At 35.5% G+C, this 9,728-nt stretch overlaps 2 protein-coding genes across 4 annotated transcripts in view; one reads left to right on the top strand and one right to left on the bottom strand.

Annotated features, from left to right (window-relative positions):
• Nucleotides 1–582: 582 nt before the first annotated feature.
• Nucleotides 583–5,524, top strand: LOC125042748 (peroxisome biogenesis factor 10-like). 3 transcript variants are annotated; one of them, XM_047638606.1, is made up of 6 exons: nucleotides 583–587; nucleotides 1,338–1,449; nucleotides 1,749–1,906; nucleotides 2,456–2,707; nucleotides 3,531–3,687; nucleotides 4,248–5,524. In XM_047638606.1, the coding sequence occupies exons 2-6, from the start codon at nucleotides 1,338–1,340 to the stop codon at nucleotides 4,436–4,438; spliced, it is 870 nt and encodes a 289-aa protein (XP_047494562.1). In that variant the 5' UTR covers nucleotides 583–587; the 3' UTR covers nucleotides 4,439–5,524. The 3 variants fall into 3 exon arrangements, with proteins under 3 accessions (XP_047494562.1, XP_047494561.1, XP_047494560.1); XM_047638605.1 differs by lacking the exon at nucleotides 583–587 and adding an exon at nucleotides 593–609; XM_047638604.1 differs by lacking the exon at nucleotides 583–587 and adding an exon at nucleotides 593–667.
• Nucleotides 5,525–6,074: 550 nt separating this feature from the next.
• Nucleotides 6,075–9,728, bottom strand: part of LOC125042746 (angio-associated migratory cell protein-like) — a 7,905-nt gene continuing 4,251 nt past the window's right edge. The window contains exons 2-10 of the mRNA XM_047638603.1: nucleotides 9,493–9,588; nucleotides 8,797–8,938; nucleotides 8,356–8,480; nucleotides 7,991–8,122; nucleotides 7,689–7,833; nucleotides 7,228–7,427; nucleotides 6,771–6,932; nucleotides 6,328–6,509; nucleotides 6,075–6,162 (exon numbers count right to left, since the gene is read on the bottom strand). Of these exons, the coding sequence (XP_047494559.1) occupies nucleotides 6,099–6,162; nucleotides 6,328–6,509; nucleotides 6,771–6,932; nucleotides 7,228–7,427; nucleotides 7,689–7,833; nucleotides 7,991–8,122; nucleotides 8,356–8,480; nucleotides 8,797–8,938; nucleotides 9,493–9,576 (1,236 nt within the window). The 5' untranslated portion in view covers nucleotides 9,577–9,588 and the 3' untranslated portion in view covers nucleotides 6,075–6,098. The remainder of the gene's footprint in view (nucleotides 6,163–6,327; nucleotides 6,510–6,770; nucleotides 6,933–7,227; nucleotides 7,428–7,688; nucleotides 7,834–7,990; nucleotides 8,123–8,355; nucleotides 8,481–8,796; nucleotides 8,939–9,492; nucleotides 9,589–9,728) is intronic.

The raw sequence follows: 9,728 nt of genomic DNA, 5'->3' as shown, positions 1-9,728 counted from the left end.
TTATTATATTATTATTATTATTATTATTACTATTATTATTATTATCATGATTGTTGTTTTTGTTGTTATTGTTATTATTACCATTATCATCATTATTACCACCATTATCAGTATAATTAGTATTGTTGCTTTTATCTACATAACTATCATTATGACTACCATCATTGTTATTATCATTATCATGATCATTATCATTACTATTAACACCATTATCATCACAGTTACATGCACGCACGCACGCACGCACACGCACACTGTATGTATGACATCGACTCTAAAAGTATATAACATTGTGTGGTGCTGATTTTTACGTATTCAATTTATCTATTTTGACAAATCAATTTCAATTAAGACATATTATAAGCAAGTACCTCTTTTATTTCTTATATACGTACATTGTAATTGTGTATGACACTGGTAATATATTTCTTTATTACATATAAGCAACAATCTATAATAAGTTCAAGAGAAAAAAAAAACATTTACAGAAAATTAAATAAAAATAAAGTAGTAATAGTATCACACCTTCATAATTTATCGATAATACAACCCGTTTCTAGCGAAGAAATCTCCAGACGCGAGAAAAGGTAAACAAACCGACAAGAAAAGGTCATTCTGATAAGAGCGTTTTCTATAATCTCAAAAGTGTCGAAAACAGTACAGACAAGTAATATTTAATATTGTTATAGCTTAAAACAATGTCCAGATAGGCATACCTGTAGAAATGAGTGCGTGACACTTTATTCAAAGCGAGATTTGTATATTACATTTAACTTTGTGAATTTATACCCACTATCCATAAATATTTATCGATATCAATGCGGTATTGCATTATTCCATCTTTCATAAATACACCTCGGTAGTTTTGACTTAGGATTTGAGTTGTTAGATCAATTTCCACCGAGTGCCCACGGGGAGTGTGTGTAAAACCTCGCTATCATTACTCTAGTATGAGTAGATTAGTACTGTCTATCGAGCTAGTTAGATCCTAGTTGCACACTCCTTTTAGTGGGTCGTCTGGCATGGTTGGTTTAGTACTGGCCCTCCGGTTTCTTACCCGTGGTGACCTAGGTTTGAGTCCTGGTCAGGGAAGGTTGTTATTTATCGATATCAGTGCGACATTGCATTATTCCATCTTTCACCCACTATCCATGTAGAGTTTTATAAACATTGAAAGAAAGCAGAATAACCGCAATATTTGTATAGAAGACATGCAGTGGCTCATTAAAACAGGATTTCATGTAGAGGAAGTTATCTTGCTTTTCTTGCTTATATATCTTGCTTATTTCCTGCTTATTTCTTGCTTATCTTGCTATATATATATTTTTTAATTTCAGATGCCTTTCCAGCAGGCGGGAGCAGCTGAGGTGCTAAGAGCAGCCCAAAAAGATGAAAGTTTCCTCAATTACCTGAAGAGCTGTCTCTCAGACATTGTTCAAAGATCTTTTGGTTAGGCTTGAAACATTATCTACTGATGATATAAATTTGTATTATATATCCATGCATTTATATCACACTAATGCCAAGAATTTTTCCTTGTATACCTGCATATTAATTATCTACACACACAATGCACAGGTCATGGACAACAATAGTTAGGATTTGAAGCAGGCATACAAGAATGTCAAAAGAATCTTATCATATCTCCATATATTTTTTTTTTCTCATATTAATTAAGATTCCACCTTTTATGTTTTTCATACTTATTTTCCACCTAGATGCAGTGCCTCATATCTCTACTCTTACAGGAACGAGAGTGTGGCTTGATATTCACAAATATGTTGAAGTTCTGTGTGAGTTAACGTATTACAGCCTGACTACCCTATCCCTGCGGCAAACACTTGGGGAGGAGTACACAGGGGTCCTACAAGTAGGCAGGAACAGGCAAAGACTTCCTAATGCTCCAGTTAGTATGATTTATTCATGACTTTGTATATTTAATGCACACATTTTATGATGTGATGGAAATGAGATTGTCTCGATATTTTAGGTGATTGTATATTTTGAATATATTGGGGTATACTTGATATGATTCTGTATATTGTGGAAATAATAATTCATGTATTTATCCAATTTTTAATACATTATGGCTTTTGTTAGGTGTAGGTAAATAAAAGTATTTATTTTAAACAGAGAAAAGGTTATAGAAGGTACTTGAAGAATATCTGAATAGAATATGAATAATATTTAGTGGTTTGAAGGATATAAAAGATGAAAATATGTTGGATTAAAATTGGATGTTGTAATTTTGGGGTTGTGGCTATCTAATGTAGTCTCATGGGCAGTGAGCTACTTTTGGAGTTGCAATATATTCCATTTATCCTTTTATCAAATGTCATTCTATACCATTTTCCTTTTGAGATCTGCATTAAAAGGCTATTATACAGTAAAGTAACCATAATGGAAAATATTCAGCACATAGTTCATACAGAGTCTGCTTTTTCATCTCCTGCAGGAAAGAATCATGATGGTGGCCCTGCAGTGCTTTGGGCCAGAAGTGATACGAAGGCTGATAGGGAAGTTGGAAGACTCATTAAGAGCTGGTAACCTGTCGACCTACCTGAGGCCAGAACTGAAGAACTTCCTTCTGCTGCAGATGCCAGCCATTAGGTATTCGATGACGCTGCTTCACCGCATCCACCTGGCCATTTTCTACTTCAGCGGAGCCTTTTATCACATATCCAAAAGGATGACAGGAGTAAAATATGTGAGTTTGTGATGGATGGTTATTGGTATATGTTTTTTTTCTTTCTTTCTTTCTTTCTTTCTTTCTTTCTTTCTTTCTTTCTTTCTTTCTTTCTTTCTTTCTTTCTTTCTTTCTTTCTTTCTTTCATAATATGGGTTCAACCTCTGAAATTCAGCTGGATTGTAGAAATTCCCAAATAGCAGGATTATACTACTGAAACATCGTACAATTTGATGATCTCATTATTGTCAAAGTTTTGATGGGAAATAAATATGCTTACAACATGACAAAGAAAGAAACATAAACAGGAATGGAAGCAAACAGTAAACACAATGAGTTATAGATACTAGTGGCTGGTAGTGGCAGCTGGGTAATCTAAAATAATGTTGGACACTTGGTCTTTCTGGGTGACAAAATACTAGATGAAGGGGTTCAGCCTGTAGTAAATGGTATAAGATTATGTTCATTTAAATGTTGTATGTGAATTGCAGGTCAGTGCTTTATGTAGTATAAGGTCTCCACTTGGATTTAAAAAAATTCAATCTACTTCTGTTGTCTGTAACATTGTGACTAAAAGGATGATAATTGTGTAATATTTTAGTTGGTGTTATGTATCTATAAGTAGTATTATTAGCAAATAACTATTATGGAATGTGTGAATTACTATGTACATTTTTTGAGTGTTCTCATAACTTCTCAATAAGAAAAAAAAAAGTATTAAATTTTCTATTCGCATATCTCATCTGTATGTCTCTAGATGTGTATGTTCTTGTCTGTGATTGAGTTTTTTTTATTTTGTAATTTTTTCCCAGTTATATCTTTATAATTAATTTTCATTCTACAGGTGTTAGTGCGAGAGTGGTTAGGCGACAGCAGTGCCCGCAGGTCCTTCCAAATCCTGAGTATGGTGCTTCTCACACATATTTTCCTCACCACTACATACTCTGCTTACACCTTTCTCTTCACCAAGACTGTGCCTGAGAATAAGCAGTCTTCTGCAAGTAAGTTTCCTGCCATTTATTCTTCTATATGCACTTGTTTTCATTTTTGTGTTGTATATATATGGGAATAGTAAATGTATTTTCCTGTTATTTGTATATTTTTTTTTTTTCTCACATTTATATATCTCTCTCTGTCTCTGTCTCTGTCTCTGTCTCTGTCTCTGTCTCTGTCTCTGTCTCTGTCTCTGTCTCTGTCTCTCTGTCTCTCTGTCTCTCTGTCTCTCTGTCTCTCTGTCTCTCTGTCTCTCTGTCTCTCTGTCTCTCTGTCTCTCTTTTTTTCTCTCTTTTTTTCTCTCTCTCTCTCTCTCTCTCTCTCTCTCTCTCTCTCTCTCTCTCTCTCTCTCTCTCTCTCTCTCTCTCTCTCTCTCTCTCTCTCTCTCTCTCTCTCTCTCTCTCACTCACTCACTCACTCACTCACTCACTCACTCACTCACTCACTCACTCACTCACTCACTCACTCACTCACTCACTCACTCACTCACTTTTAAGTAACAGCTCATTGTAAACATCATAAAAATTGCTAACAAATCCTTTGTATTATCCTCAACTCATGTCAACAGATTGTTATGTAGAGAGCAAAGACCAGTGCTCCCTCTGCCTGGACAAGCGACAACATTCCTCAATAACCCCCTGCGGTCACCTGTTCTGTTGGCAGTGCATCCAGGAGTGCTTGCAAACCAGCCAACAGTGTCCTCTCTGCAGGCATCCTGCAAAACCCTCACAGATTGTTGCTCTGCTCAATTATGATTGAATGTAGATAAAGATGAAGATATATTGTCATTAATATTATGTTTTGTTACATTTTTATTATTTTTTTAAGGTATGTATGAATAGGCCATATCTTTACTAGGCTCTTATATGGAACTACCAAGGTTCACAAGCTCCTTTGTTTTTATTACTGTTATCATTATTAGTTTTCATGCGGACATTTGTAAATTACTGCACATAAAGCACACACAAATTCCATTGTATATATATATATATATTTTTTTTTTTTTTTTTTTTTTTACAGTACATTGGTTTTCTGTTTTTGTACACTACCTGTCACTTAAAAGTTCCCCTTTAAAGTGTAAATGGCTCAATTTGGAAAGCTAGTATCTCCCCCCCCCCCCCCTTTCCTTAGGGCAAATTGACTACACAGCAACTTTCCTACCTCTTTCTATCCTTGCTTCTCAAGTTTGCAGTGGTCATTGAAATGTGATTTCTTCTACTGGTGCCTTTAAACAAATATTGTGCCACTAAGAGTGTTGGGCCCCAATGAAAACTAGTCAGGATGATATAGTGAGTTATTGAACTTTGTGAAGTAAGCTAGAAAAAACAGGAAATTGTGCTGTTGCTCTGTATCACTGAAAAGGCTCAAGCTTATGAAGGTTAAGAAGTAACCAGGTTCTAGAGTTGCCCTTGGAAAGTAATCTGAAAGTTCATGTAGTTTGAAGCCATTTGCACATTCAGTTTTGGGTTAAACATTTCACTGGCAGGTACAATATATATGTGAATGTTTCATTTCATTACTGTGAGTTAAACTTTTTATTGTTATTTATATATATTTATATATATAATTTTTATTTATTTATTAAAAGACAGAATAAATTTTTATCAAAATTTATAAATTTTGTAAAAAATTACATAAATATTAGTCAATTTCTCTATCCTTTGGTTACATATTTGCAGGCAATTTATACATTATCTTGGCTCATCTCTATACCTCAGGTAAAGGTAGCTGCTCCTTATTTTTTATGCTGATGGTGTCAACAAATTAATTTTTGAGGACGTGAAAAACCAGAGCTTTCATGATATATTGTACTATTAAAAATAAAATGTATCTTAAGGCATTCAATCTTATCTGCTTCACTTTACCTCAATCTATCATGTAAATGTACTGTTTATACATAACAGAGAACAGAACAGAATCCTTTCAGGAAAATTCATGATTTGTTAAGGAACACTCATTCACTGAAATGTTCACAAAGTTAAGCCGAATATGTAGAGAATATATAAATAAATTACATATTGCTCAGGTCTTCCAGATAACTTGTCACTGAGGCAATTCCCAGAGATATGTTGTGCATATCTTGCACAAAAAGAAAATAATAATAAGGAAAAACACTAAGCCAGTGATAAAACATATACTTCCGGATTTCACTAATCCTTCCCCTCATGCTACTCATTCTAATATGCAATATGTATTCTACTGGACAATTTAACAAAATATGTATAAATATCTCCCATCTGAATATTTTTGTCATTTGTCAGAGTGTGTATATTATATATATATATATATATATATATATATATATATATATATATATATATATATATATACATATATATATATATACATATATATATAATGTATTTAAATACAAAGGCTGTGTAAAAGGTCTCCAAAAATTCTACACTTTAATGAACAATCACAAAATCTTGAACACTCTCGCTGTGGCATCATCAGAGGAAGTAACCAATGCTGAACCGTTCCTGAAAAAAATAAGAAAAATAAAAATGAATAAATACTTAGAAATTTACAGCACCTCTTTGAATATCTTAAATATAAGAAAACAATAAGTATTCCCTACAATATTCAATAATGTATGAAAAAGAATATTACTGTATTCTATAAAATGTAAAGGACTGACAACTCACTTTGAAATGTCAAAGGACAATATGCCTTTGTGATGTCCAGTGTATTTGGCAAGCTGTTCTCCCGACCGCACATCATAGGAACGTACCACTCCATCCAGTCCGGCTGAGAACACAATGGGCTCACTTGGGTGCCACAGGAGATGTGACGTTCCTGCACCCTGTGCTATGACATGCCGACTGACCTGAAATGGTTATGTATTTGTAACTGAATGTTACCATTCACACTAAATACTGAGGTAAGCATCCTAGATTTGCATGCGCACATGCGCACATACACACGCACGCACGCATGCATGCACGCACACGCATGCACACACACACACACACACACTCATTCCTATGAAGCATAAAATGCTTATACATATTTTTTCTGAAACATTAATATTTATCAAAGAATCCCATTTCCCTACTAACTATACCTAGTACAAAACTCCACGACTGACCTGTGTCGATACATCCCATATTGTGACAAAGCCAGACAAGGTGGCTGTGACTGCGATGTTGGGAATAGTTGGGCAGAATCCCACGGCCTCGACTGTGTGGTCCACTTCTATGCTTTCGTCTGAGGGCGTGGGTGCCATGTTGCAGTTGAAAGTTCCAACCACCTGGAATAAAGTATCAGTTTCATTTCATAAAAGAAGCTGAGACTTAAAATGTATTGTAATGTAATAACCAGAATAACTGTGCATTAGAAAATAGATAAAATAACAAAACAATACAGTAAAATAGACTATCTATTACGTAAGTAACATCTATTGGTATACACAAGAATAATTACATACCAATAAAATATCCATCACTAATATTGCATAATGTATCTATACATTACCACCATAATTAAATTATAGTAATAACTACAGTATACTGAATTTCTACACTAATAAACGATTTGATCCAAACCTTTCCACTGATAGTATTGTAGAGTATTGCTGTCCCATCCAGCGAGCCAGAGATGGTCATGGTGTTGTCTTTGTGGGTTGCAATGCTGGCCACTGGGCTCGTGTGTGCCAGGCCATCTGTCAGGGAGCTGATCTGCTGACCCGTCTTTAGGTCAAACACACGCACAGACCCATCCTCGTAGCCTGACACTGCCCTCTTACCTTAGGGTTGAATGACATATAGGGATATTACGTATTTTTTTTTAACAATTTATTTTTTGTATATGAAAAAGGGAATTTACAAGGAGATGAGATATCAGCCAAGGGAAAAGGAGGGAGAAAAGTTAGAGAAGAAAAGAAGGGAAACAGAAATATGAAAAGGGAAAAAGCAATGGATAGTTATAGAGAAAGGGAAGGACAGAAAAGACAAAAAGGATTATGATAAACCAAGCAAAGGCAGAGAAATATGAACACAAGTCTTACCATCATACAGCAGAGCTCCACATTGCGAGGCTGATCCGTAGCTGGGAAAGGTTCGGGCGTTTCCCTTGGGCACAAGCCACATCCACAGCTCACCTTCTGTGGTTCCTGCCAACAACACATTGGATGCGTGATGCCATGTCAACCACTGAAAAAAAAGAGAAAGTGAATTGTGGATGGGGAGAGGGCTAATATGAAAGAATTCTGTAAAAAATAAATAAAGAAAGAAAGAAATCAGATGTATGGGTTTTCCATTTCAACAATTTTATAAAATTAAAATTAAAAAATCTTCCTTTCAGACTTACACTAAGGTCTCCGGTTTCAAAATCCCATGTTTTTGTTGCTCCTTCCACTTTCCAAACCTGGATGTAACCGCTCATGTCCCCTGTAGCTAAGAGTGATCCGTCGTGATTGAATTTGACGCAGACCACGCTGTCCTGAAAAAAGAAAAGAATAAAAGAGTTGTATTTTTAACACATGAATCAAAATCTACATTATGAGAGATGAAAACTTCACAATAACATTCTATTGAAATACTGTTACAGTTTGTTTTGTGCCCTCAACTATGTACCCATATATAGGACACATCCTTTAGGAGAGAAAAAATACCTAATATTGAAAATATTTATATTTAAGGCCTTGCCCAACAAAGCAATGAAGGCTGACTTACCTTGTGCCCTGCGCAAGTGAAAAGAACATTGCCACTGGTGATGTCCCACACATATGCCTGGTCATCCTCCCCTCCTGTGGCTACAAGATCTCCTCGAGGGGAGACTGAGCAGGTAAACACCGAACCTGAGACAGTGTAGAAAAGGTAAATACCCAACCTGAAGGAGAAGCATGAGTTTAAAAGCATTTGTAAACCTCTTGTTGCAGTTATGACATGCTATAATGTGTATTATTGTCATATTTGCATTATATTCACTGAAGAAAAAAAATTGTGTATCTACACCAGTGAAATACTCCTATAGGCATAATCACTTAGACATACATGCATACCCTCACACAAGCATGTACAGACATACACATATACACATACACACATACATAAAAAATAAATATAATAAAGATAATGATGATAATGAAATGAAGACATCTTAGCACTGCCTACCCTGGTGCTTGCTAAAGGTCAGTGTTGCCATGTCTACAACATCCTCCTCCATCTCCTCCTCCACTCTCTCAAGTCCTCCCTCTGCTCCCAACTCTTCCTCGCTCTCGCCCTCGTCCGATGCCTCATCGGTCAGCTCAATCACCTGTTATTTTGGGGCAGATTGTGTAACTAAGGCTGTAGAGTGATGTATGATTACACTTCTGCGAGTGTTGATAGTATTTCTGTATACTCTATATCAGCATTTCTTAACCTTTTCTTTGCCTAGCTCCCCTGTAGGCAGGTCTAGGCAGCTAGCACCACGCTAACTCTGGTTAAGACCTGATTACTAGAAGGATAAAGGAAAGTCATGTGAAGTACTAACAGACAACTGGAAAAGAATAGAGCATGGACAAACTCATACACAGTTGAATAATCAGCTGGATAACTTTCCGCCATGTGTTTAGCACTTTGAAGCACCCCTATAAAATTGATTTCAGCAACCCAAGTTAAGAAATGCTGTTATATATCATAATTCAAAAATACTCTACACCAAATATGTTTCTGGACACGAAGGAACGAACTTGAATCAACATTAAATATTTCAAACACAACCATGTAAATTCCTTAACTAACTATTACAGAAAAGCTGACAAGAATTCTGTTGAAATATCCAACTCTCTTCAGGAGAATCCCATCTTTTTCATGAGCACTTCCTACCTCTTCTATATCACCAATATCAATCTCTTCCCCAAGTTCCTGCAAGGACTGGTTAGGAGAACTGGGTGGTGTGTTGTCCTTCATGATGCTTACAATCTGATAATAAAAAATGAAAGGGAATGAGTTCTACAATCAGCATTAAGAAAATATATTTTTTACAAAATCAATGATACCTGTACAAGTATAACTGTATGAAACAGTTAAAGAACCTCTGAAGACCTTTATAGAACAATGAA

The sequence above is a fragment of the Penaeus chinensis genome, chromosome 32 (genome assembly GCF_019202785.1).
Source record: "Penaeus chinensis breed Huanghai No. 1 chromosome 32, ASM1920278v2, whole genome shotgun sequence".
Lineage (NCBI taxonomy): Eukaryota > Metazoa > Arthropoda > Malacostraca > Decapoda > Penaeidae > Penaeus > Penaeus chinensis.
Note: the sequence above shows the minus strand (reverse complement) of the source record. Positions and strands in the feature narration are given on the sequence as shown.

Excerpts from the sequence above, each read along its gene's own strand:
- LOC125042748 (XM_047638606.1), top strand. The coding sequence starts at position 1,338 with ATGCCTTTCCAGCAGGCGGGAGCAGCTGAGGTGCTAAGAGCAGCCCAA. Across the intron at positions 1,907-2,455 it reads AAAGACTTCCTAATGCTCCA|GAAAGAATCATGATGGTGGC; the intron begins GTTAGTATGATT and ends CATCTCCTGCAG. Across the intron at positions 3,688-4,247 it reads GAATAAGCAGTCTTCTGCAA|ATTGTTATGTAGAGAGCAAA; the intron begins GTAAGTTTCCTG and ends TCATGTCAACAG.